This window comes from Vitis vinifera, chromosome 18 (assembly GCF_030704535.1).
Source record: "Vitis vinifera cultivar Pinot Noir 40024 chromosome 18, ASM3070453v1".
Lineage (NCBI taxonomy): Eukaryota > Viridiplantae > Streptophyta > Magnoliopsida > Vitales > Vitaceae > Vitis > Vitis vinifera.
Window position 1 is genome coordinate 8,777,928 of NC_081822.1, and position 21,576 is coordinate 8,799,503.

The window sequence follows — 21,576 nt, forward strand, 5'->3', positions numbered from 1 at the left end:
ATTGATTCACATGTCAAAAGAATGGCTGTGATTGCAGGAGATAGACTTTACACTAGTCGATGTGACCAGCCCACATTTGTTGATGCCTTGAGATGATTTAACAGCTTATCTCCCCTACCCTATTCCAAGATTTTAAAAGGAAAGCCAGAGGATTCTTCTATCAATAAGCCTCTATGTCAGTTTGAGATATTTTTGGGAACTCGTGAGACAAGATATTAGTTTGAGATATTTATTTATTTTATCTTTGATGGAAACAGACGGAGGCTGGTTGGAAATTTTCTCTTAGCTGCTTAGCTTCTCTTTTCTATTAGTTGCTTACTCTCTCTTTGAAGTCATGTTTAGCAAAAAAAATATCTTCCTTTCTCGCCAAACTCGTTGATTCATAGCATGTAGTATCTAGTTGCCCAAGGCCACATGCTTATTCTCCATTTCAAAGCCAAGCAGAGTGGCAAAAACAGCTCCTAACTGAATAATTGTATTGAAAGGGAAGGCAGCATTCCAACTCCTTGATTGGTCATCCATTCTCGTTTCGGGTACATGTCTGGACCACCCCTTCACGCATAGCACTCACTCATCCAATCATTGTAATAATTTTTATTTTTATTTTTTTAAAAAAATAAGACTCGACTCCAACTCCACTGCCACTGCCACTGCCATTGCCACCCTGTCTGAAGACTCTAAACTCTAATCGATTCACTTGAAACCCGGATGACCCCTGAATCAGATTATATCCAATTCTATTTCATTCAGGTGGGTATAACACAGGAGTAATTTACTAATTTGTGGTATAAAATTGTATAATTGGATAAAGTTAATGAGTCATACCAAAATATCCAAAATATCTGAGTCAGGAGATATGGTGCATTCAAGTGGAGTTAAATGCAATCAGGTGTCGTCTTGATATGCTTGGATACTCAGAAGCCACAAAAGGGGAATAATTAAAAGGGCATATTAACACTCAGACCGAACCGTCAGGCACTCCAAATGTCAACAGCCTTCCAATACCAGATATTTTTGAGTAGGCGGAAAAAAATATCTTCAACGCCTCTAACCATCTTGACGTGGCAAGGTCGTTACCTCCTGCCACGTGTAAAGTGTTGACAGCTGGCGCGTTCTTTTGTCCCCTCCACCATCCCTTTGGGTGCTCATTTCCCTCATCTTCTCTCTCCGTCCTCTCTCTCTCTCTCAATCCCTTCCCTGTTACACAATACTAAATTTGGGCTTGATTTCACCATAAAAATTAACATATATATTTATTGTTAATGATATGGAGAGTTTCAGAACCAGGCAGACTTCAGGACTCACCGGTGGCGACTCCACCGAGTCTGTTGACCAGGAAGAGACTTCTAGCCTAGTAATTCTTCTTCTTCCTCTTTTCCTAGTTCATATTAATATATTTTTCTGAATTTTTTTTTATATAATCGTTTTGGGTTTCAGTGGAATCTTGGGGTCTGCTTTTGTTGATTGGTTTCTTTTTTCTTTTTTACTTATTATTAGAGTTTGAGAATCAAGGTTGTTCCTGAATATTTTAAGTTGCGTATGGAATGAAAAGCTCAAGCTTTTTTTTTTTTTTTCTTTTTAATTATTGTTGTTATTTTTTTTAGTGCAGAAGAAATTAATTTTAATTCAGGTTTGTACTTTTAATCGATTGCCTTTTTACAACGGGGAAATGGGTCTGGGGATAGAACTGCAAACAACGCATAGTAGGCTGTGGGATCGGTCAGTCTGATGAATATTGTATTGCGTACAGATATTTTAAACTATTTCCCATATTCGAGTTCTGGGTGTTTTTCTTCTGGTTCTTATCTTTCTCGTGCCTCGTTTTAATTGATTAGATCAGAGGGTGTTTGTAATACGATTCAAGACACAGACCAATAAGTCTGGAGAAATTCGTTAAAAAATAGCATCAGAAAGTCTTGGAGCTCCAGTTGAATTGGAAGGCAGTTTGTAGTCTCCAACAGACTTAAGTAGCTAAGTCTGTTTTCCTCGTACCAAGAAGGAAAAGAAATAGTGTTAGTGAATACTATGATCGTGCATATGGTATGACAATTGGGAAAATGTCTGTCCTTAGAACATTTGACATCGTTTCTTACCTTTGTTTGGCTTTTTTCTTTTGATTCCTACATACCATGTTCTGTGTCCTCTGTCTACCATAAATCTAGTGGATTATTGTTGTATTGAGTTTAATTCCCATTGCATTTTTTGAGGTCATGTGGTTCTAATAATGATAATAATGTGATAGGACTCTCCAGTGACGGAACCTATGTCCATGGAATGGACGGATGAGAAGCACAGTTTGTACCTCAAATCCATGGAAGCATCATTTGTTGACCAGTTATATAATTCTCTTGGTTTGCTTGGTTGGCACTCTCAAAAAGAGAACCCATCAGATTCCAAACCATCCTTGCAAATGCTTTGTAAAACCCGCAACTCATCTGGCCAGGTCTGAACCTACCACTCTCTTCTGTTTCATGTGCTGCCTTCCTCATTATATGAGATTTTGGCTTTAAATTTCTGCCATTGCTTTCTGTGTGACTCCTTTCATTCTTTTCTTCCAACTTCCCAGTTCAAGGTTCTTCGTGGTGGCTTCTGGCAGAAGATCAATTTTGAAAGAGCTAGGAAGCAAATGGTTAAAGCAGATGGATCTCATGTTCTTCTAGCAAATCCATGGATCCAGCATTTCAGATCGGCGTGCAGGGATGAAACTGTAGTGTTGCCTGCTCCTCAGGAGAATGGTTCTTCCACAAGGAAAGCAGTCCCCTCTAGAGGGAAAAAGGCATCACCCTGTGGATTAGCCACCACTTCAAAGCAGTTCCCCATGTATCACTGTCATTTGCGCCAACGAGATTCCCTCAGCACCAATACAGGTAGTCATTGGCTATATATTGTTGTATTCTGGAAGATTCTCCTTTTCTTATTGTGTATGCAAAGACACACAAGCACACATGTATATGTATGTATGTATGTATATTAGATTTGTGTTAACTGATCCGTGCTTCTTCCTATATACATTCTGAATTACTTGCTTGTTGATATAAGTATTATCACTGAGAAATACAGAGCATGAATAATTTAAATATTTGGTGCATTTATTGAATAATATTTCAAAATCTAATGTTTTCTTTTAGCTGATACATAATCTCAGATTTGTTAGCTGCGTGAATTCTTATTTATTCCTTGGTACCGTCACTTAAATTTTCTTGCTTCACTCTGCCAAGTAAAGGCAATGCATAAATATTATAAGTGGTTCTTATTTATTTATTTGGAAAGGTTTACTTAACAATGTTGACTTGAAAACCTAGGGCCATTTACAATGTTAGAAACCGGGGTTTTGTTTAATTTTTCAGAAAGGTTTGGTTGACAATGGTGACTTGAAAAACTAAGGTCAACCTAAAGATCAAGAAATGTCTCCCTTGTGATATGGGACCGAGAAACTTAGGATTCTACAATCTGGATTCAGATTTAACAAGAATGGCTTGAGCAAGGCTCTAAATCATTAATTGAATTCATTTTTAAGAGGGAAGAACTTGAAAATGCTTTCTCTTATGATGTTTTGTGCTCAAATACTTGTATTTCTTTCCCTGTCAAGACCTTTTCTACTTCAATGCATTTTGTGATTCTCGGGAGGCCTAAGCCTCAAGAGTTGAACATTTCTGAATTCACCCCAATAATGCCATCACTACAGCATTTCAACCGATGACGAGCTCCAATCCCTTTTAATAGCCAAACATATCCCTCATGCTCTAAGCCGATATTCTTAGCACTTTGCCATATTCTCAATCATTGTCTGTAGTTTGAACATGAGGTGCCAATCATCTTGATGCATGCCAATGGAGACTGAATTGAGTATGAGATATCCAGTCCCGTAGGCACTGGAGAAATAGGTTCCTTTGACATGTCACAGTGATGCCTGTGTTGTGCTTGGGCTTGGCTACTAGGTGAAAACTATGGTATCTCAATCATGGACAATACACCCTTTCTTTTTTCCTTTTTCTGCTTTGTACTCTGTGATTCATGATGCATCTGTATGCTGCAAAATGGAGATTCTTTACTCATTGACAGGAAATTTTCATGATCCTTCCATACTTTAGCCACTTAATACTTCAGATACTAGCGAATTAGGGACAAAAAAAAGGAAGGTTTAAGTGATTTTAGCTCCTGAAACTAATTAGAATATTTTATTTCATGCAGAGGTGTCTGATCAGAACTTTCTTGACGATGATGTTGAAGGGGGGAGGGAAAACAGTCTAGTCAGTGCAAAGAGGATGAAAACAATAGTGGTTGATACTTGTGTCAATGATCAAGTACTGTGTTGGACCGTTAGCATCATTTTATTGTATTCTGTACATCATAATATCATGTGGTTCTCAATCCATTAAGTGGTTTTTTCAGGTTGTTCCTTCTCACAGACATACTGTCACTGGAGATGCCACTATGAACAGTGTCCCTGCAGACTGATGAAGGATTCTATCAATGACTGTCAAGCAAGCAACAAGGCTGGCTTCAGATCACAATTTGGTCTGTGTATATATTCTTTTCTGTTCCGGAGGTGGATGAAGGAAACTTGGGGCATATTGATTGTTATAACTCATAAACCAACAACAAAATCAAGAGAGGGAAAGCATAGTAGATGTGGCTTTAGTACTATGAAAGAGGAGCATGGAGAGAGAGAGGAAGAGACGGCACCAATAGGTGTGTCTTTACTCTCTGGTAGTACAAATTGGGGTATGGACAAGAATGAAGAATGTTGTGTGCGACCACTCTTCTTCCTCTTTCTTTTTGGGTGGGTGGAGCTGTTTGTTGTTGATTTGTGTCTGGGCATAGTATATGTATTGACGAGAACCTGACTTCCATGGCTATAACAAGCACATAACAAACATTTGTATATGTTTCTTTTTTGTGATTTTATGGATGTGTAGCAAGCGCATTATATTATATAGATATGAATGAAGTTATATTAGGCCTTTTCAAACCCCAATAAAATGAACTGCACACCATAATCCTACGTGCATATTCATATGGGAATTTTGTCCAATCCAATTTCATATACAGGATTTGGCGTACAAATCCATTTCTGGGTCCACGCCCATCAGAGAAAGAATGACTGATGATGGTTTTTAAATTTCAATCGTAAATGATTGGAATCTGGGAAAGGGCACCAAATTTTCATGGGATTTTGAAAATAATAATAATAATAATAATAAAAAAATATGACACTTTTAAAATTATTTCTTCTAGATTTATGGCATTTTTGAAGTTTCTTTTCAAAACTTCCAAGCATCATAAATTTAAACAAAAGTTCAAAAGTGGCATGCTTTTGACTCGATGGTCGGGTCAATGTCAAAGAAGCAAAGGCGAACCTTCTAAAGAGTCCGTTTATTTCTATTTCATGGTACCGACCCAATCTCCCCCCCCCCCTTTTTGATAGGACACAAAAAGGGAAACCGAAAAAGGGAAGCGAAACTGATAAAACTTGTTGAAACACCTCCTCCCTCCATTCTTCTCTGATTTCTCGCTCCTTCTCTCATCCCAGGACCCATTTTCCCCCCGTCGTTTGTTGTTTAGCGGGGCAGTTTTTTTATTTGCATGAGTTAGGTGTGCAATCACGATGCAGCCATTTTTTACGACGGCGAGGGCTGTTGGGTCCTTCGTCCGCCGTAGTAACTGCGTGAGGTCTGCCAAGAACGGTGGGCAGTCGCGGATGTTATTCAATCAGACTAGGTGCTTGAGTGGCATTGCTCCGGTCCATGAATCGCTCCTTGCTAACAAGGATTTTAATACTTTGATGGGAAGAATGTGTTGCAGCAGTGCTGTTCAAAGGAGGAGTTTTCTTGGTTGTGTAGACGGAGAAGAGGGCGGTATTCTATCTAAAGTTTATGAGGAACGGCGCATTATAGGGTAACCAATTTGGCTTATTCTCTGTTTCGTTGCTAAGGATTTGTAAGAGGATAATTGAAAATAAAACTTGGAAATTTCTATTAGTTTTGGGGTTGAAATAGCTGCTGTAATATTCCTAATTTTCTGTTTCTTTTCTCTTCTGTTGCCTGGATGATTTTTCTGCAAATGAAACGAAGAAATTACTTCATTCTCGTCTGTCAGCATTGTTATTGTGTTTCTTTGAAAAATGCTACCCGTACAATTCGAAGAATTGGGCAAACCCTCTGCACAAAATAAGGTTCTCCCATAACTGAGGAAACAAAATTGAAAATCTGTATGATGTTTCACTTCATTCTAGAATTCTAAAAGATATTGCATCTTCCTTGTTGCCACCCCCACCCCCCTTATACAAAAAAGGCTTAAAGGCTAGCAAGAGAGAAAAGGGCAGAGCTAAAACAAACCATCCAAACAGCATCCAACCCCAACTCCTTAGAAAACTGGACAGGCCTGATGGGAAATACCTAAAAGCTACCTCGCAAGAAACACCTAAAGCCTAGGATGGACAAGAAACCACTCGAGAGTCCTTCTACAACCAAAAACCATCAACCAAGCTAGGGGTGAAGAAAGCGACCTCATAGAGAGAACTAAAACCCCATTGCTCTCCCTTCGTTCCCTGATTGAGAGAGGAGAGCAATTGTAATTTACTGAACATTCTAGCTTTTAGGTTTCCTTCTCCAAACGAGTAGATGAGAATTTCCTATTTTCCCTTGAGACCTTAAACCCATGTCCTTTTCTTGACTCCATTCTTTTTAAAAGGGAAGTAATTTCCTTTTCAAATCCCACCATTGACAAACCCAAAAAACTACTGAAATTGGCAAACTTACTAGGAAGACTCGTAAAGCTAAGCTCCTTCCCCTTTGATAGGCAATAGGCCTCCACAACTTGGTTGACCTCCAACTCCTTACCCGAAGGACCCTTCTCTTCATACCACATAAGATCTAACATCCTTCGATTTTGGAACATCATTCAAAACGGCCAAGAACCAGAAATTAGAGTCCCCAAGGGAGGCGCCACCCTTGTCTGACATGCTAACATCAAGAGTGGGGACCTACCTTTAAGCCTACTGCTTCTGCCATCAGGGTTCATCCACACCTGAAATCCACTCCATCAGACTGAATCATTGCCTTTAGGAGAGGGGATATGCGAAGAACTCCAGAGAGGAAGCAGAATCACCAATGTTAGGGTTCCTTTGACATCTTTCTTGGGAACTTAAAACCAGGGTTCCAAAAGACATGGGTTGGCTTGGCTTTTTTTTTTGATAAGTAAGAAAAGTATTGTATTGCTAAGAGGCGCTAAAATAGTGACTCAAGATGTACATAATAGAAAGGAAAATACTCACCCCCTTACAAGTAAAATAAAAAATTGTCCATAAAGATGTACAAAAAAAGTATCAACGGGAACCCACTCAATGAATGAACTCAACAAAGGTAGAGGGATCATCTTTTATAAACAAATTAGTCTCCGACCAAAGTGAGTTAAGAAAAGAAGTTTTTAGCCTTTGGATGGACAACACCTCATTTTCAAAGGCGATTCTATTGCTAGTCTTCCAAACTGTCCAAAAAATGCAAAGAGGACCCGCTCTCCAAACAGTCTTGCGCTTCTTTCCCATAAAGAAACCAGTCCAACCCAATAGTGTTTCCCTAATCGACAATGGGAACATCGAAGACACTCTAAAAAGAGTGAAAAACATCTCTCACAATGCATTTTTCTTTTCATAATGAAGAAGGAGGTGGTTAGTGGATTCCTTTTCCGCTTGACAAAAATAACATCTATTTGCTAAGGCCCATCCCTTTTTTTTTTAACTTGGTCCAAGGTTAAAACTTTACCCCAAGAAGCCTCCCAAGCAAAGAAGCTTACTTTTGGCTTCACACACAACTTCCAAATGTTCTTCATTGGAAATAACACCGAGGAACTTTGTAAAGTGACTTTGTCGAGAAAATTCCATCCTTTGTTTCCATCCACTGCACCCTATCCTCCTCTTCCAAGATCAGTTTTTGACCACACAGGCGTAACAGAAAGCCCTCCACCTCTTCCATCTCCCAATCGTTAAAGGACCTTGTAAAGCAAGGACTTCAATTCCTTCTGCTGTCCCGGACCTAACATCCTTCACCCAAGCTTCTTCTGGATCAGCTAGAGCGAACAAGGAAGGGAAAGAAACTCACAAAGGTGTATTCCCACACCAAGCATCCTTCCAAAAACTCACCCTTTGCCTATTCCCCACCACAAAGGAGAGTCTACTGCTAACTGTGTGCCCGAACTTCCTAATTGTTTTCCACAACCCTACACCATACCCCTCTCTTACATCCCGAGAACACCACCCTCCTTGTTTCTCTCCATATTTCCTTCTAATTACTTGGTTTCATAAAGCCCCTTTCTTATTTGCAAAATGCCAGCTCCATTTGCAAATGAGAGCCGTATTGAGTGTAGAAATGCTCTTAACCCCCAGACCCCATTTTCTCTTAAGAAGATAAGTTGTTGCCCATCTTACTAAATGAGGTCTTCGGACTAAAGCTCCACCTCCTCACAAGAAATCTCTCTGAATTTGCTCCAACCTTAATCTGACCCCCCTTGGCAATTGAAGAATAGGCAAGTTGAACAGTGTACTCCTAATCAAGGTAATTCTTCCTCCCTTAGAAATATATTGACGTTTCCACATAGCCAATCTCTTACGGAATCTCTTCTCCACTCCATCCCAAATTGTCACAGACTTGAAGGGAGCACCCAATGGCATTCCCAAGTGGAGGGTAAACTTCCCACCTTACAACCAAGCTCAGAAGCCAACTCCTCCACATTCTCCATATTGCCCACTGGGAACAGCTCACATGGCTCTTAACCTAGCCCAAACTTAGGAAGCCCAGCTTGGTTCCCTTTGGACAAACTTAAAGAAGAGGTTTTGGGCAGGCTTGAGAAGAAACATGTGTTCCTTTCACCAGTATCCAATTCATTTAAAGCCTTATGACCCAGTGACCTGCAAGGAGGTCCAAGGAGCTCCCCATCTAAGCTGCTGCCCGACTTTGACCACAAACGTTTCTCTATATCTTGTGCTAAGAGACTAGGCACAACCCCTAAGGCCTTCTATTCAGTCACCTCTTCTTGCACGACATCTGCAACACGTCTCCCTTCTTTCTCCTACACTCTCCCAACCACACATGAACTTCTTTTCTTATTATCCCTAACCTCTGGATTTCTGCAACTCCTCTTTGAAAGCTCATCGACGACCATAGCGAAACTTCCCACCACAAAAAGATGACAAAGACATTGTCTATGTCCACAGCCACTAACTGATTTGACACCTTTCTTCCACTAGATTTAATGAGTAATCTTGCCCATTTCAGGTGACGCCTCTCCTTTATCTCTATATCCACCATCACAAAACCTCCACTGACATTGTCCACTCTTTTTAAAGAACTTTTTTCCCTATAGATGCACTGGTAGACCCAACACCCTCAACCACACTTCACCGACGCAAGCACCTTCTTTGAAGTAACCAGCATCCGGATCCCACCATTCTAGCTTCATTCTTCTTCCCTCAAACAAGCAAGACGTAAAAAATGAAACACTTTTGGCCTTAGAAACATTTTCAAACTCAAATAAAACAAGATTGTCTCCCAACAAAAGTAGATTCAAATCCCCATTCAAACCTTTAGAATGTCAAGCTCACAAATTCAGCGTGTCCAAAGCTGGCAACCAGTTTAAAGAACCATCCCACCTCCCCGCTTGACACTTCTTGAGAAACCCCAAGTTGCTTAATACCTCCCCTGACTCACTCTCAACCCACACTTCATCACCCAACTCCTTGCCTTTGTTCAACACCTTTGCAAAGGAAGCTTCCTTAAACTGATTGTCACCTATTTTTTCCTCCCAATGCTTGACCTGCTCCTTTGACTCCTCCAAAGGCTAAGACACAGGGACTACCCCAATGCTCCTAAGATTTGAGGCAAGAATCTTCCAATCCCCTTGGGGAGCCTTTCCTTCTAGGAAAACTAAGGAAAACCTTTTTTCCTCTATGCACACAGCTGAACACAACAGAAGCCTTCCAGTTTTGTTGCTGCAGCTGCGCAACTCCAACTTGTAGCTCCTTCCCCCTTCATTCCACACTCTTCTGAAAGGCTCTCTGAACTTTCCTTCACAGCAGTCTTCCACTCCCTCAAGAAGCCAAGGAAGACTCATCTTAAATTTGATCTAAGAGGAAAACCCCTGACCCGTCTCTACAATCTTCCCCACTGCCTTACCATTTACGGACTCCAAAAAGATTTCGAAGGACTTTGATTCCACACCAAAACAACAATTTCTCTTTGTTAATAGAAGCATTTTTTCATGCCTAGAATTCATTCTCACACCTCTATGAAAATATGCTTACACCTCTAGAACCACCATTTTCTCTTCATCCTTTCTCGAAATCTAATTTCAACTCCATGGTTATTTGTTTTTTGAACAACAAACATTGTTGTTGTGCAATCAACAAAGTAGCAAATGCCATGAACATGCTCTTCAAATCCAAATAGGATAGTTTAACCCAGGATAGAAAGAAGTCTTACATATTTAGGGCACTCATACACAAGAGAGAAAATTGAAATCGTGAGTAGTATCTGTCCCATCAATTCTATTTTTCTTCTTGAGAGCTACAAATTTCATAAAGAGGATAATCCTCTTGCAGATATTCCATGGCAATCAATTGTTGGGAACCCTCAGGCTCAAAAAATTTTAACTTCCTTTTCCTTCCTACCATTTATTATTGACAATGGCATATCGAACAACTCCTTTTACTCTTTTTGGTTCCTAGCATTTGGTTAAATTATAATTATTATTTTTTTAGTTTCATTATTCTATCACTCCATTACTTATCACTTTGCATCCAAGTAATGTATTAAGGAATTCTCACTTGTTCTGTTGTTATCCTTCTAAAGGCATGCAAAACTATTTGAGTTGTTACCAATAGGCTACTTTTATATTAGTTGTGTACATTTCCAAACTTACAATTTTTTATCTGATTCTGACTGCTCATGCCAACATTCTAATTGATCCACACTCATCTTATGAATGCATGTCTTTGTGATTGATCAATTGTCTATTTTATTGAGCATAGTAACTGAAAGCACCATCCATTTTCATTTCCTTTTCAGAAAATTTTCTGCATTTTGTTTGTAATGCATCGTCATACAGGACATAAGGTTCCTAAATCACATCCATCATTGACTAACATTAGGATTCTCCATAGTCAGCAGTTTTACCTGATGGGCAACCTTAGTTACTCTAAATGGTTTGCTTCAAGAAGTCTGCTGGTCATTAGTCCCCCACCTTGATTATACTTTTCTTTCATCTATCTTTTGGTTCTGTTTATTTAAAGCATTTCCTCTATGCCTTTTTTCCCCACTTCCTAAGTTCCCTAACTATTTTGTTCTATTTGAATGCTGGAAGCTGGCTATTTTTACTATTTTCTTTATGCAAAGAAATATTTTCTGTATTCTACTATTTATTCATGCGAAGAAATATTTTCTGAAGCAGATTTCACCCTTAGCCCTTGGGGTGGGGGCCAGGTCCTCGATCATTGCTGGGTCAGTTGGTGAGTACCCTAGTCTGCTGGTCATTAGTCCCCCAGCTTGATTATACTTTTCTTTCATCTATCTTTTGGTTCTGTTTATTTAAAGCATTTCCTCTATGCCTTTTTTCCCCACTTCCTAAGTTCCCTAACTATTTTGTTCTATTTGAATGCTTGAAGCTGGCTATTTTTACTATTTTCTTTATGCAAAGAAATATTTTCTGTATTCTACTATTTGCAAAGAAATATTTTCTGAAGCAGATTTCATCCTTAGCCCTTGGGGTGGGGGCTAGGTTTGCGTGAGGTTTGTGAAGGAATGTTTGTTTTTGCCCATCAGATTTACAGTTGACATTTGGATATATTCTCTCATGGCTACACTACATCATTTGGATATTTTGTTTTATGAGAGAGATAATGTGGACATGGTTTCTGTATATCAGGTACTCCCCAGAGCAGTTATTTGATGTAGTTGCAGCTGTTGACTTATATCATGGATTTGTCCCCTGGTGTCAACAGTCAGAGATAATTCAACGATATCCAGATGGATCATTTGATGCTGAGTTGGAGATTGGTTTCAAATTTCTTGTTGAAAATTATGTTTCCCATGTGGAGTTAAACAGGCCAAAGTGCATAAAGGTAATTGACTCAATTTCTAGCTGTTTGTTTTAGAAGTAATAAAGTGATATTGATTTTTTTTTTCTTTTTGGTTAATAGAAAGTCAATTGAAGAATGTTCATTTTTGTAATAGCAATTTGTGTGTTTTCTTTTTTATTTTATTAACAGCAACTTAATAGAAGATTTTTTTTTTTTTTTTTATATGATAGGCAATAATAATGAGCAGGAAAGAAAGTTACTGAACGATTCAATGTATTTGTAACTTTAATGATTGAAAAAATATTACAAATAATATTTGGGACATGAAGAACTGAGGATAGGGTCAAAGATTGGGATACAGGAACTGAACCTTTCCCATGAATGGGAATAAAGGAGCCATTGCCAACCTTTACTTTGACTTTTCTTGGACATGAATTATAGGTTAAGAAAAAATGTGAATCACCAACCATATGATTTTTTTCTCTGAATCAATGATCCAAAGGTTAAATGAACTATCATTGAAGGCACTTAAAGTTGAATAGATATTACCTAATTGAGCAAAAGTTTAAGAAGGGTTAGAACCTCCTGGTCCATTATTTTGTGCGAGGCCTAGAATTGATTCTTGGTGAATGGTGTGCCATCTAAGTGCTGAGTAATACTGTCTGTAGGTTCAGAGTTCTGAGTGGTTACACTTTGGTAAGCTTCCTTGTAGTGTTGCTTGTTTCCTTTTGTCACCAAGAGGAGGTTTTTCATGCAACTTCTAGCACATTTCTCTGGTGTGTCTTGATTTTTGGCAATAATCACATCAGCAAGTGTCTTTTTCTCCATTTTTCTTCATCCATGACTTAGATTGATAAGTGAAAGAAATAATTGGTTAAATGGGATGAATTTATCCCTCCCTATGTTTTTGTTTGAAGAATAATCCATTTTCAACATAAATGCTTTTAACTATTTCAAGTATTTAAAATATATTTTAAAAGAAATGGTTATTTTTATAAGAAAATAATGAGGGTATTTTTGTCAAAATGAGGCAAAAAAGGGATGAAGGGTTAGACTTCCAAAATTGGGTTTCCAATGACCCTTTTAATCCCTTTTAATCAAATAACCCTAAGTGAAATTGTAGCACATAGGGATGTCCTAAACAATTTTGAGTATTGAGTTCTCTTGTGGGTTTGATTTTATCATCACAATCCTATGACTCTTTTCACTATGCTAATAGGCAAAAGTTTCTCGTAAGGAAGGAAGAGGTTCTTTACCAAGTATTTGACCTCTAACCTAATCAAACTCTGCATTGAGTCTAGCAAGGAATGCCAAAACTTGATCTTGTCAATCCTAGTTAAATTTGAAGGGAGAGTTTTGCCCGGTTCGCTATAAGTGGTTGTTGGCAGCTCTAGCTTTTCCATTCAGTTATGGTGGGAAGTTTCTCCTTGGTTTTTGCATGTGATGCTGAGAAGCAGCAACAATACCAGCGAGCTGCAATAAAACAATGGTGCGGCGAGAGGCTCACACGTCGACAAAGGGGCGGGAAAGGAGTTACATCACTCGTTGTCTTCGGATGTGATCGTTTTGTGTTTGCATAGGAAAGAAGTGGCAGGTGAGGCAATGTCAGTCAGCGTTGTAATTTTTGCAGAAGAGGGGGATTATCTAGGTGGCGATAGAAGGAGTACAACAAGAGAAGACAAAGATTGTTAGGTTGAGTCGTGTTTTAAGGATGGCTCAGTTGGGTCTTTGAAACTGGGCCGCCGAGGGTTGGAGGAGGCCCAAGGCTCTGAAGGGTCATCCTCGTCTAAGGCCTAGGTGGTGGGTTTTTCTAAGGCTCGGTTGCTTTCAGATGAAGGAGTAAGGGGCCTGTCAAGGTTGGGCCCTCTCTTGGATTATCTAACCTAATAAACATAGTGATGGGGGAATGCCTTTTTAAAGTTTATTCAAGGAAGAAAGGGAAAACCTAAGTAAACTTTAAGTAGGATTAATATTACTTGGAATTAAATTAAGATTAATATTTGTTGGAATCAAATTGGGATTAGCTAGTTAAGTTATAATATAATTAGAATTTGAATCATGATAGGTTATTAGAGTCCTAGTAGACTTTGGATTTCTTAGAGAAGCCTATAAATAGGCTAATTAATGTAAATCAAATGAATGAATTGATAAATAATATTATATATTCTTTCATTGCAAGGTTGCAACCCTCAATGGTGAGACTTCATTGATTTTCTTCTAGGTGAGACTCCTAAAAGGCCTTAGTGAGACTTTAAGGTTTTTCATATTTTCTTCATTGTTTCTTCTTTCTCTCTATTTCTTATCTTATAATTTTCTTTACTATAAAATTTATTTTTTGTTCCTCTCCTTACACCTTAAAAAATAAACCCTAGTCCACCTACCCTTGAGTGTAGGTAACCATCCTAGGGTTGTCCTACATCACATAGGGCCTTATAGGGAGGAATGACGCTTAAAGGAGAGGCCTAAAGAAGAATTGGGCTTGCCAGGGTGCAACACTTCTGCTATGGCTTTCGCAATGAAGCCAGAGGGTGGAAAAGAAGTCACGACTGCAAAGTGAGAAGGGGGGAGCTTTGGATTTAGGGCTGAGAGGCGAGAGCCCTTTCCAACAGCGGTGGCGGAGTCAACCCTTGACGATGACTATGTGGCAGTTGTGAGGTGCAAGGAGTGGAGTGTTGTAAGACAAGGCCCTTAGTCTTTTTCAGAATCTCGTGTAGCAATCATGGACGAGGCTCTTGCGGTAGAGGCAAATAGACATGTTGGGAGTTCTACCCTCCCATGTGTGGAACCTTTGAGCCTTGGTTGTCAGTCCTCAATGATGTTGCTTCAGGATGGTCGTTTGTTGGAGCTTTCGGGAAACGCAACGAAGAGTCCTTCTGGTAAGTAGTTGGTGGTAAGGGATAAGGAGATGGTTCCACCTTGTGATCTGGGTTTCGAAAGAGTTGCGGAGGGGGAGGAAGTTGTTAGTTTGCCTAGTAGCTTTGTCAAGTTTAGCAATAGTTTGGGGATGCTAGTCGCGGGCTTAGAGAAGGAAACCAATCTTCTTCTTAAGAAACTAGATTCTAGAAAAGGGAAGGGGGTAAAGGGGAAGAAATCTTTGCCTTCTTTCCGTTTTGAGAGGGAAATTCGAAAGCTAGAGAGTTCAATTAACTACGATTGCTTTCCCTCCACTGTAAGGGGAAAGGGAAGGGGTGCCAAAATTTAGAGAAGGGTTGGACTTGGGCTCAGGAAATTTTAGTGCCTAATAAGAGTTTCTTTTTTGGGGTTGCAGTAGGGGTTTCTCTTTTCTCTTGCGTCTCAGTTTCTTTTGTGACTATTTATTGTTAGGGTGGTGGGTTTTTCTTCTCTATTCTCTTGCTTGCCGATCAACCTTATTTGTATATTCTGTGTGTGCTTTGTTGTGCCTTTTGACAAATGCTTTTAATATATCTTGCTTATTCACATTTAAAAAAAAAAAAAGAACTCGATCTTGTTGGGTTATGGCATAAACTTTTTATATAGGCAGGGATGATGTGGGTTTAGCCTAGGCGTTTTTGTGATATAATGACTATTTCTTATATGGGTTTTGGGAACACCACCAAAGGCAAGACACTTTGGAAGATTGCTTATCTCACTTTGATTTGGATGGTGTGATGAGAGAGAAATGCTAGAATATTTGAGGATAAATGGAGGACGTCTGAGACTTTATGAGATTTATTTCATTTCTTTACTTCTTTGTGGGCCTCTTGTACTAATGATTTTAAAGGCATTTCTTTGAACGTCATTCAACTTAGTTAGTTTGCGGTATGTACACCACTAGAGTTGTGCCACCATTGAGAGGAGCCTAGCCGTTTTTTCAGGAGAGGTTTCTCCTGTACATTCTTTTGTGATCCATCTTTTTTTACAAATCTCCTTGTATAACGGAGGTTTTTAGTGGTTTAGATCAGATTTGTATATTTGTAGGAAGGATTCCTCATCCCTCTCATGAAATCTTTATGTGTAATTAATACACTTCTTGTTTCTGATTTAAAAAAAAAAAAAACCAAACAAACAAACAAAAAAACCTTGATCTCATTCCAACACCTCAGCCAACTTTGCTACTTCCACTGTAGATTCTATTTCAAGGTGTTGTTGAAAGTCCTACTCTTGTCACAGGACCTTCAGAGTGTTGTAATAGGCTGTCACTGTAAGATCTCTTTGTTTGGTGTCATGGATTGTCATCTTCAACTCTAAAATCCGCGTAGCTTCCCTTCTTTGAATAGGTCTGAGATTGCATCCCAAACTTCCTTGGCCAAAGAGAGAAATAGATATGGTTTACTAATTTTTAGTTGCAGAGTTAGTCAACCATGACATAGTCATGGAATTTTCAGCATCTCATGATTCAAAGGAAGGATCAGAAACCTTTGGTTTCTCAATAGTATCAAGCAACCCTCTGCTTTTAAGAAAGCTTTGTTGATTGCAACCACACTGGGAAATTTTCACCATTTAGTTTTTAGGAAGTAATCTGTAGAGTTGGATTCTCATAATGGGTGATTGATTTTGGCTGAAAAGGTGTAAAGACAAACTAGGCAAAAAGACAAGAAAAAGTGGAGATAAATACCTAAAAAAAACTTGCAGGTAGAGATTGACAATGAAAGCCGAATTAAATGTTAGGAAAGAAAATTATGGGCTTTTTTGGAAATGTTTTCAGAAAATAGTTCTCAAAAAATAATTTTTGTGAACAATTCTTGAAAACTATTATTACTTGTTTTGAAGAACAAAATTCTATTTGGGAATTTAAATATGAAAAACAGTTTTTTTGGCTTATTCTCCATGAAGGTACTATTTACTTACATATAACGTAAAAACTTTCAAAGTATTTTCCATATTTTCAATTGTTGATTAAAACATTGTACTAAAAAAATAACTAAAACACCTCAAATTTGTTCTAAAAAACATGTTTTCAGAACAAATTCTAAAAAAACTGTTTTCCATTAAAAGTTTGCTAAATGTGTTTTCTAAATTGGAAAAATTGTTTTCTGTTTAAAGAGCAAAAAATTGTTTTCAAGAACAATTTCTAAACAAGGCCTATAAGATTCGTTCCTACTCTAATACCATATGTGAGGAAGAATAAGAAAAGATTAGGAATTATTGTTTCCTTCATTGATTAGAAAAGCCAGGGGTGTCATTAACAAGAACCAAAAACTTTGCAAAATATATGCATCATCTAATCCATCCTATTCATTCTTTATCAAAATTCATCTTTTCAAGAATTGATAGCAAGGAACTCCAATTGATGTGATCATATGCCTTCTTGATGTCTTGCTTGCATATGACACCACAAGCATTGCTTTTCAACATAGAATCTACAACCTCATTGGCTGTTAGCACTGCTTCAAGAATTTGTCTTTCCTTTAACAAAGCATTTTGAGACTTGGAAACCATTTTTCCCACCACCTTCAATCTCTTTGCCGATAGCAAGAATCTTATATAAATCACCCAACAAGCTAATAGGCCTACAGTCTTTTAGATCCTCTGCACTCACTCTATTTGAAATCAACGCTAAAAATGTTGCATTAAGACTTCTATCGAACCTTCCATGGTTATATAACTCCTTGAAAAACCGTATTATCTCATTCTTGATAAAATCCCAACTAAATTGCCTAAAGGCTATTGAGATCCCATCTAGGCTTGGGGGTCCCCATTCAATTCTGACAAAGCATTGAGACTTCTCAATGAAAGGTTTTTTTTTTTGTTGTTCTTCTAAATTTTAGATAAAAAGTAGTATATTTTGTTTGATTGTGAGTTCATTACTAAGGATTGAAGCATGTAAGCATATAATCATGTGTGCATCTCATGAAACTGTGTAGGAAATTTGGTTGAGGGATCTATTTAGCTGTTAACCGGTTTTCAAGGAGGAAAACTGCAAGACTTTGGATCAGGATTCAAGATTCTAGTGTCTCTCTGAGGCAGAAATAAAAGGTTTAAGAAACAAGAAACAATAGAAGAGATTGTTTGGTTATTGAACTGGAACTGATGACTGTTCTTGTTGTTAGTAATAAAATAATCTAAGACTAACTAGAAAAAATCATGTGTGCTTGAGATGGTTGTTTGTCATATCAAAGGACATTTCTAGTTTTTAGCCATTAGAAGATTGATAATGCTTATCATTCAGCACCATCATCAACCTGGTGAGACCTTTGATACCATAAATGATTGGTTCATTTTTTCTTCGCAACTGCATTGGTGTTAAAAGGGCTAAGGTATTAGACAAGGGATTAGATTACTAGACACAACCTATTGATGTTGTTCTGGCTTTAAATTCTTATGCAAATTAGAGTTTATAGAGTTGATCCTGCTGCTAGGTATGTGAGGCTCTACATTGTCTGTCAGAGTGTTGAATTCTCTTTTGTCTGGTCTGATAATTGTTACTACCATAAATGGATCTTTACAAATATTCTAAGTAGCATATAGCTCTTCCTATAATTGGTTTTGATTTTCATGTAGTTTTTACTGGCCCCATTGTGATAATTTTTTTTCCCTGCTTTACTTCCAGACAACTGTGTCAGAAAGTTCTCTTTTTGATCACTTGATAAATATTTGGGAATTCAATCCGGGTCCAAGTCCTGGAACTTGCAACCTCTATTTTTTGGTGGATTTCAAATTCCAGTCACCACTTTATCGTCAGGTAAGTTTCTTTAGTCGGTTTATTATACCATTCATCTTTTTAGCTCTATAAAGTTTGGACTCATACCAGGGCCTGCTATTACATTTATTCATGAATTAAAGGTATTTTCAGGTATGATAATCTAAGTAGTTGAGTTGTCCGGAAAAATGTGTCTACTTTGTGCAAGAAAGTGAAATAGGCAATGTTTTCAGAACCGGATTGGTGATCGAACCGGAAAAGTTATTAGTTCATGGTGCATTGGTCAGACCGATTGTCGAATCACGGTCGAACCAATGACATCATAAATATATATTTTATATATTATTAAAATTAAAAATAATTATAAAAAATAAAAATAATAAATTCTACTAAGTCATTATCATGTTTCTAATACAATATAAGATGATAATGTAAATCAATATAATACTTTTATCAAATCATTACTATCCTATATCCACAAATGAGCAATAAGCTAACAATGATAAAATTATTTAAAAATCAGAAAATTAGTTTCAAATAATAAATTTAGATTAAAATAGGAATTTTAATTTAAAATTAGAAAGTTTAATTTAAAATTAGAAAATTTAAATTTTATTTTTAAATCATAAACTTATTTTAAAATAAAAAATTTATTTATTTAAAATATGAGGACACAAAATTTCAAAAATTTATTTAACATCATAATGTTTCATTAATTTAGATTAAAATCATAAATTTTAAAAATCATAGAGTCAAAAGAATTACAAATGTAAAAATTAAGATAAATAAGGTAATAGGGTAAAAGAAACAAAGAAAATATGAAGATGGACTTATGGCCGTCGGAATGGCGTCCATGTAGGCCGGCGATGTTGTGTTGGCTGGGCTGGAGATGGGAGTTTGACTGGAGCAGCAACACGCGAGCTGGAAAGGGGGGGTGGGGTGGGGGGTGGTTTTTGGAGTCCAGTGGACTATTTTGGCGTGGGTGGGGCTACGACTGTGGAGGGCAGAACGGGCTGCGGGCCAATGACTGGGGGGTGGTTTGTGGACTGTTTGGTTGTGGGCGGGGCAACGACTGTTTTGGGGGTGGGGGGAGGAGAACGGGCTGGAAGTACGAAGAAGAAAGGAAAGACATTGTTTTGGAAGACAAAAAAAAGAAAAGGAAAAAATTCATTTGAACCGTTCGGTTAATTAAAAACCGGCTAGGTCAACTGGTTCACCGGTCTGACTGTCGGTTCTAGATGTTCGAAGCCGGTTCAGAGGCTGGCCAGTTCAAAGGGGTGAACCGGACCAGACTGGTAACCGCCCGGCGGTCAGTTTTTAAAACGCTGGAAATAGGTATAGCTGTTTACAATGTTCCTACTGTCAGACTGCCACTGGTCAAAGTCTAGCAGTTAGGGAATAAGCCAACAATGCACATTAAGCGAATAATCCCTTTCCTTCACACGACACTCTCTCCCTCAGGTGAAAAGGCAGACTGGCAGATAGACAAAGAAATGAACAAACAGATGCTTTCAAAGAGAACCCGATACCGTGTTAGACCTGCCACTCACCCTAAAAGCTTAAGCTCCAACAACGTATCAAGCCAATGCCTATTAAACTTTATTGAGTTTTAGTCACTTCTGGATATTTGTGGAGTAGAAGGAAGTTAAATTATTATCAAATTCACCTCCAAGAAACCAAGGCTGCCTCCACCACCACCTTCTCCACCTGCCAAACTGTCGCTGCCATGCCACCACAATCACCTCCATCAATGAACCAGGAACTCCTCCAATTATCATGTTTTTTATAGGTACCATCTCCAACATGATGGAGGTGTATTTTTCAATGTGTGGGAGAATTCTTATGCCATATAAACATTTCGTGCTTATTCTGGACCTTGTTTACATGTGTCATTTATAATGTTTGTGGGCTCATATGCCAATTTCAATTGTAAAAGTTTCCAGGGTATATAAATTTGTATGTCCATGCTCATTATATTGGAATATCACCCCCAAAAGGTCCAGAATATGAAGCTTGAAGCATTCTAAATTTGGTGATATCTTTCTGTTGCTCAGGTGGCTTCCATGTTCTTTAAGGAGGTGGTCTCTCGACTTGTTGGATCCTTTAGCGAGCGTTGTCGATTGATATATGGACCAGGTGTCCCAATACTTGAAAACTCTTACGAACAAAGGGTTTGAAGGTTCACCTTTTCATTCAACTTGATTTTTTTTCCAAATGAAATCCTGTGCAGTGTATCTCAAACACAGTTGAAATAAAAACCAATGGCCTCATCCACCGTGCCTACTGGATGGTTCTGGTTATGTAAAGTTAACAATCTCTTTTATTTTTTTCCCATTTCATTTAATTTTATATTCATGTGATTATTTTCAGTTCCTTGAAGTTATAAGGCATACCGGATCTTCATCTTTTGTTTTGTTTTGTTTTTCTTTTCATTTGATTAAATTTTATATTCATGTGATCATTTCCAGTTCTTTGTAATTAGAAGATAAGGCTTTTCATACTTGGATTATGCTATCACCATATTTCTGCTGAGGCAGAAGGGTGTCTGAATGTCATCAGAGGTTCTCTACAGGTGGTCTGTTTTTCCTGTTCATCAGTAGGGCTGTGGGTTGGGTTAGGTTGGGACCTAACCTGAAAGTTGATGGCCCAATCCCACGCAGAGGTCAAGGCTGGACATATCTATCAGGTTGACATATCCATGAAATGGTGGGTGTCAAGTCAATTGGACCTTTAGTTTTTTTCACCTTTTCTGTTTTGGACCCATTGCTGCAGGATCGAAGTGTATGTTGCAAATTCCTGCTCTTTTGCTACAAATTCATTTGGTTTGGTGTTATTATTGTGTTTTATTAGCATTCGTGGCAAGAATGCTAGGAAATTGAGGCATTCCCTTGGACAACAGCAGGTG

The 21,576-nt window shown here is 38.2% G+C and overlaps 2 protein-coding genes across 2 annotated transcripts; both read left to right on the top strand.

The window, feature by feature from the left end:
- The first annotated feature begins 1,135 nt into the window (after window positions 1–1,135).
- On the top strand, window positions 1,136–4,935 carry LOC100267847 (cold-regulated protein 27). The gene is made up of 5 exons (XM_010666267.3): window positions 1,136–1,354; window positions 2,243–2,443; window positions 2,567–2,867; window positions 4,192–4,304; window positions 4,393–4,935. Exons 1-5 carry the CDS (start codon window positions 1,268–1,270, stop codon window positions 4,456–4,458), a joined length of 768 nt encoding a protein of 255 aa, XP_010664569.1. The 5' UTR covers window positions 1,136–1,267; the 3' UTR covers window positions 4,459–4,935.
- A 470-nt stretch (window positions 4,936–5,405) lies between these two features.
- Window positions 5,406–21,079, top strand: LOC100262583 (uncharacterized). Its single transcript, XM_002284717.5, has 4 exons — window positions 5,406–5,898; window positions 11,917–12,112; window positions 18,582–18,713; window positions 20,726–21,079. The coding sequence occupies exons 1-4, from the start codon at window positions 5,609–5,611 to the stop codon at window positions 20,846–20,848; spliced, it is 741 nt and encodes a 246-aa protein (XP_002284753.1). The 5' UTR covers window positions 5,406–5,608; the 3' UTR covers window positions 20,849–21,079.
- The last annotated feature ends 497 nt before the right edge of the window (window positions 21,080–21,576 follow it).

Coding starts and splice junctions, on each gene's coding strand:
- LOC100267847 (XM_010666267.3), top strand. CDS start 1,268: ATGGAGAGTTTCAGAACCAGGCAGACTTCAGGACTCACCGGTGGCGAC. Junction 1,355..2,242: donor AGGAAGAGACTTCTAGCCTA/GTAATTCTTCTT, acceptor ATAATGTGATAG/GACTCTCCAGTGACGGAACC. Junction 4,305..4,392: donor ATACTTGTGTCAATGATCAA/GTACTGTGTTGG, acceptor TGGTTTTTTCAG/GTTGTTCCTTCTCACAGACA.
- LOC100262583 (XM_002284717.5), top strand. CDS start 5,609: ATGCAGCCATTTTTTACGACGGCGAGGGCTGTTGGGTCCTTCGTCCGC. Junction 12,113..18,581: donor ACAGGCCAAAGTGCATAAAG/GTAATTGACTCA, acceptor CTTTACTTCCAG/ACAACTGTGTCAGAAAGTTC. Junction 18,714..20,725: donor AGTCACCACTTTATCGTCAG/GTAAGTTTCTTT, acceptor TCTGTTGCTCAG/GTGGCTTCCATGTTCTTTAA.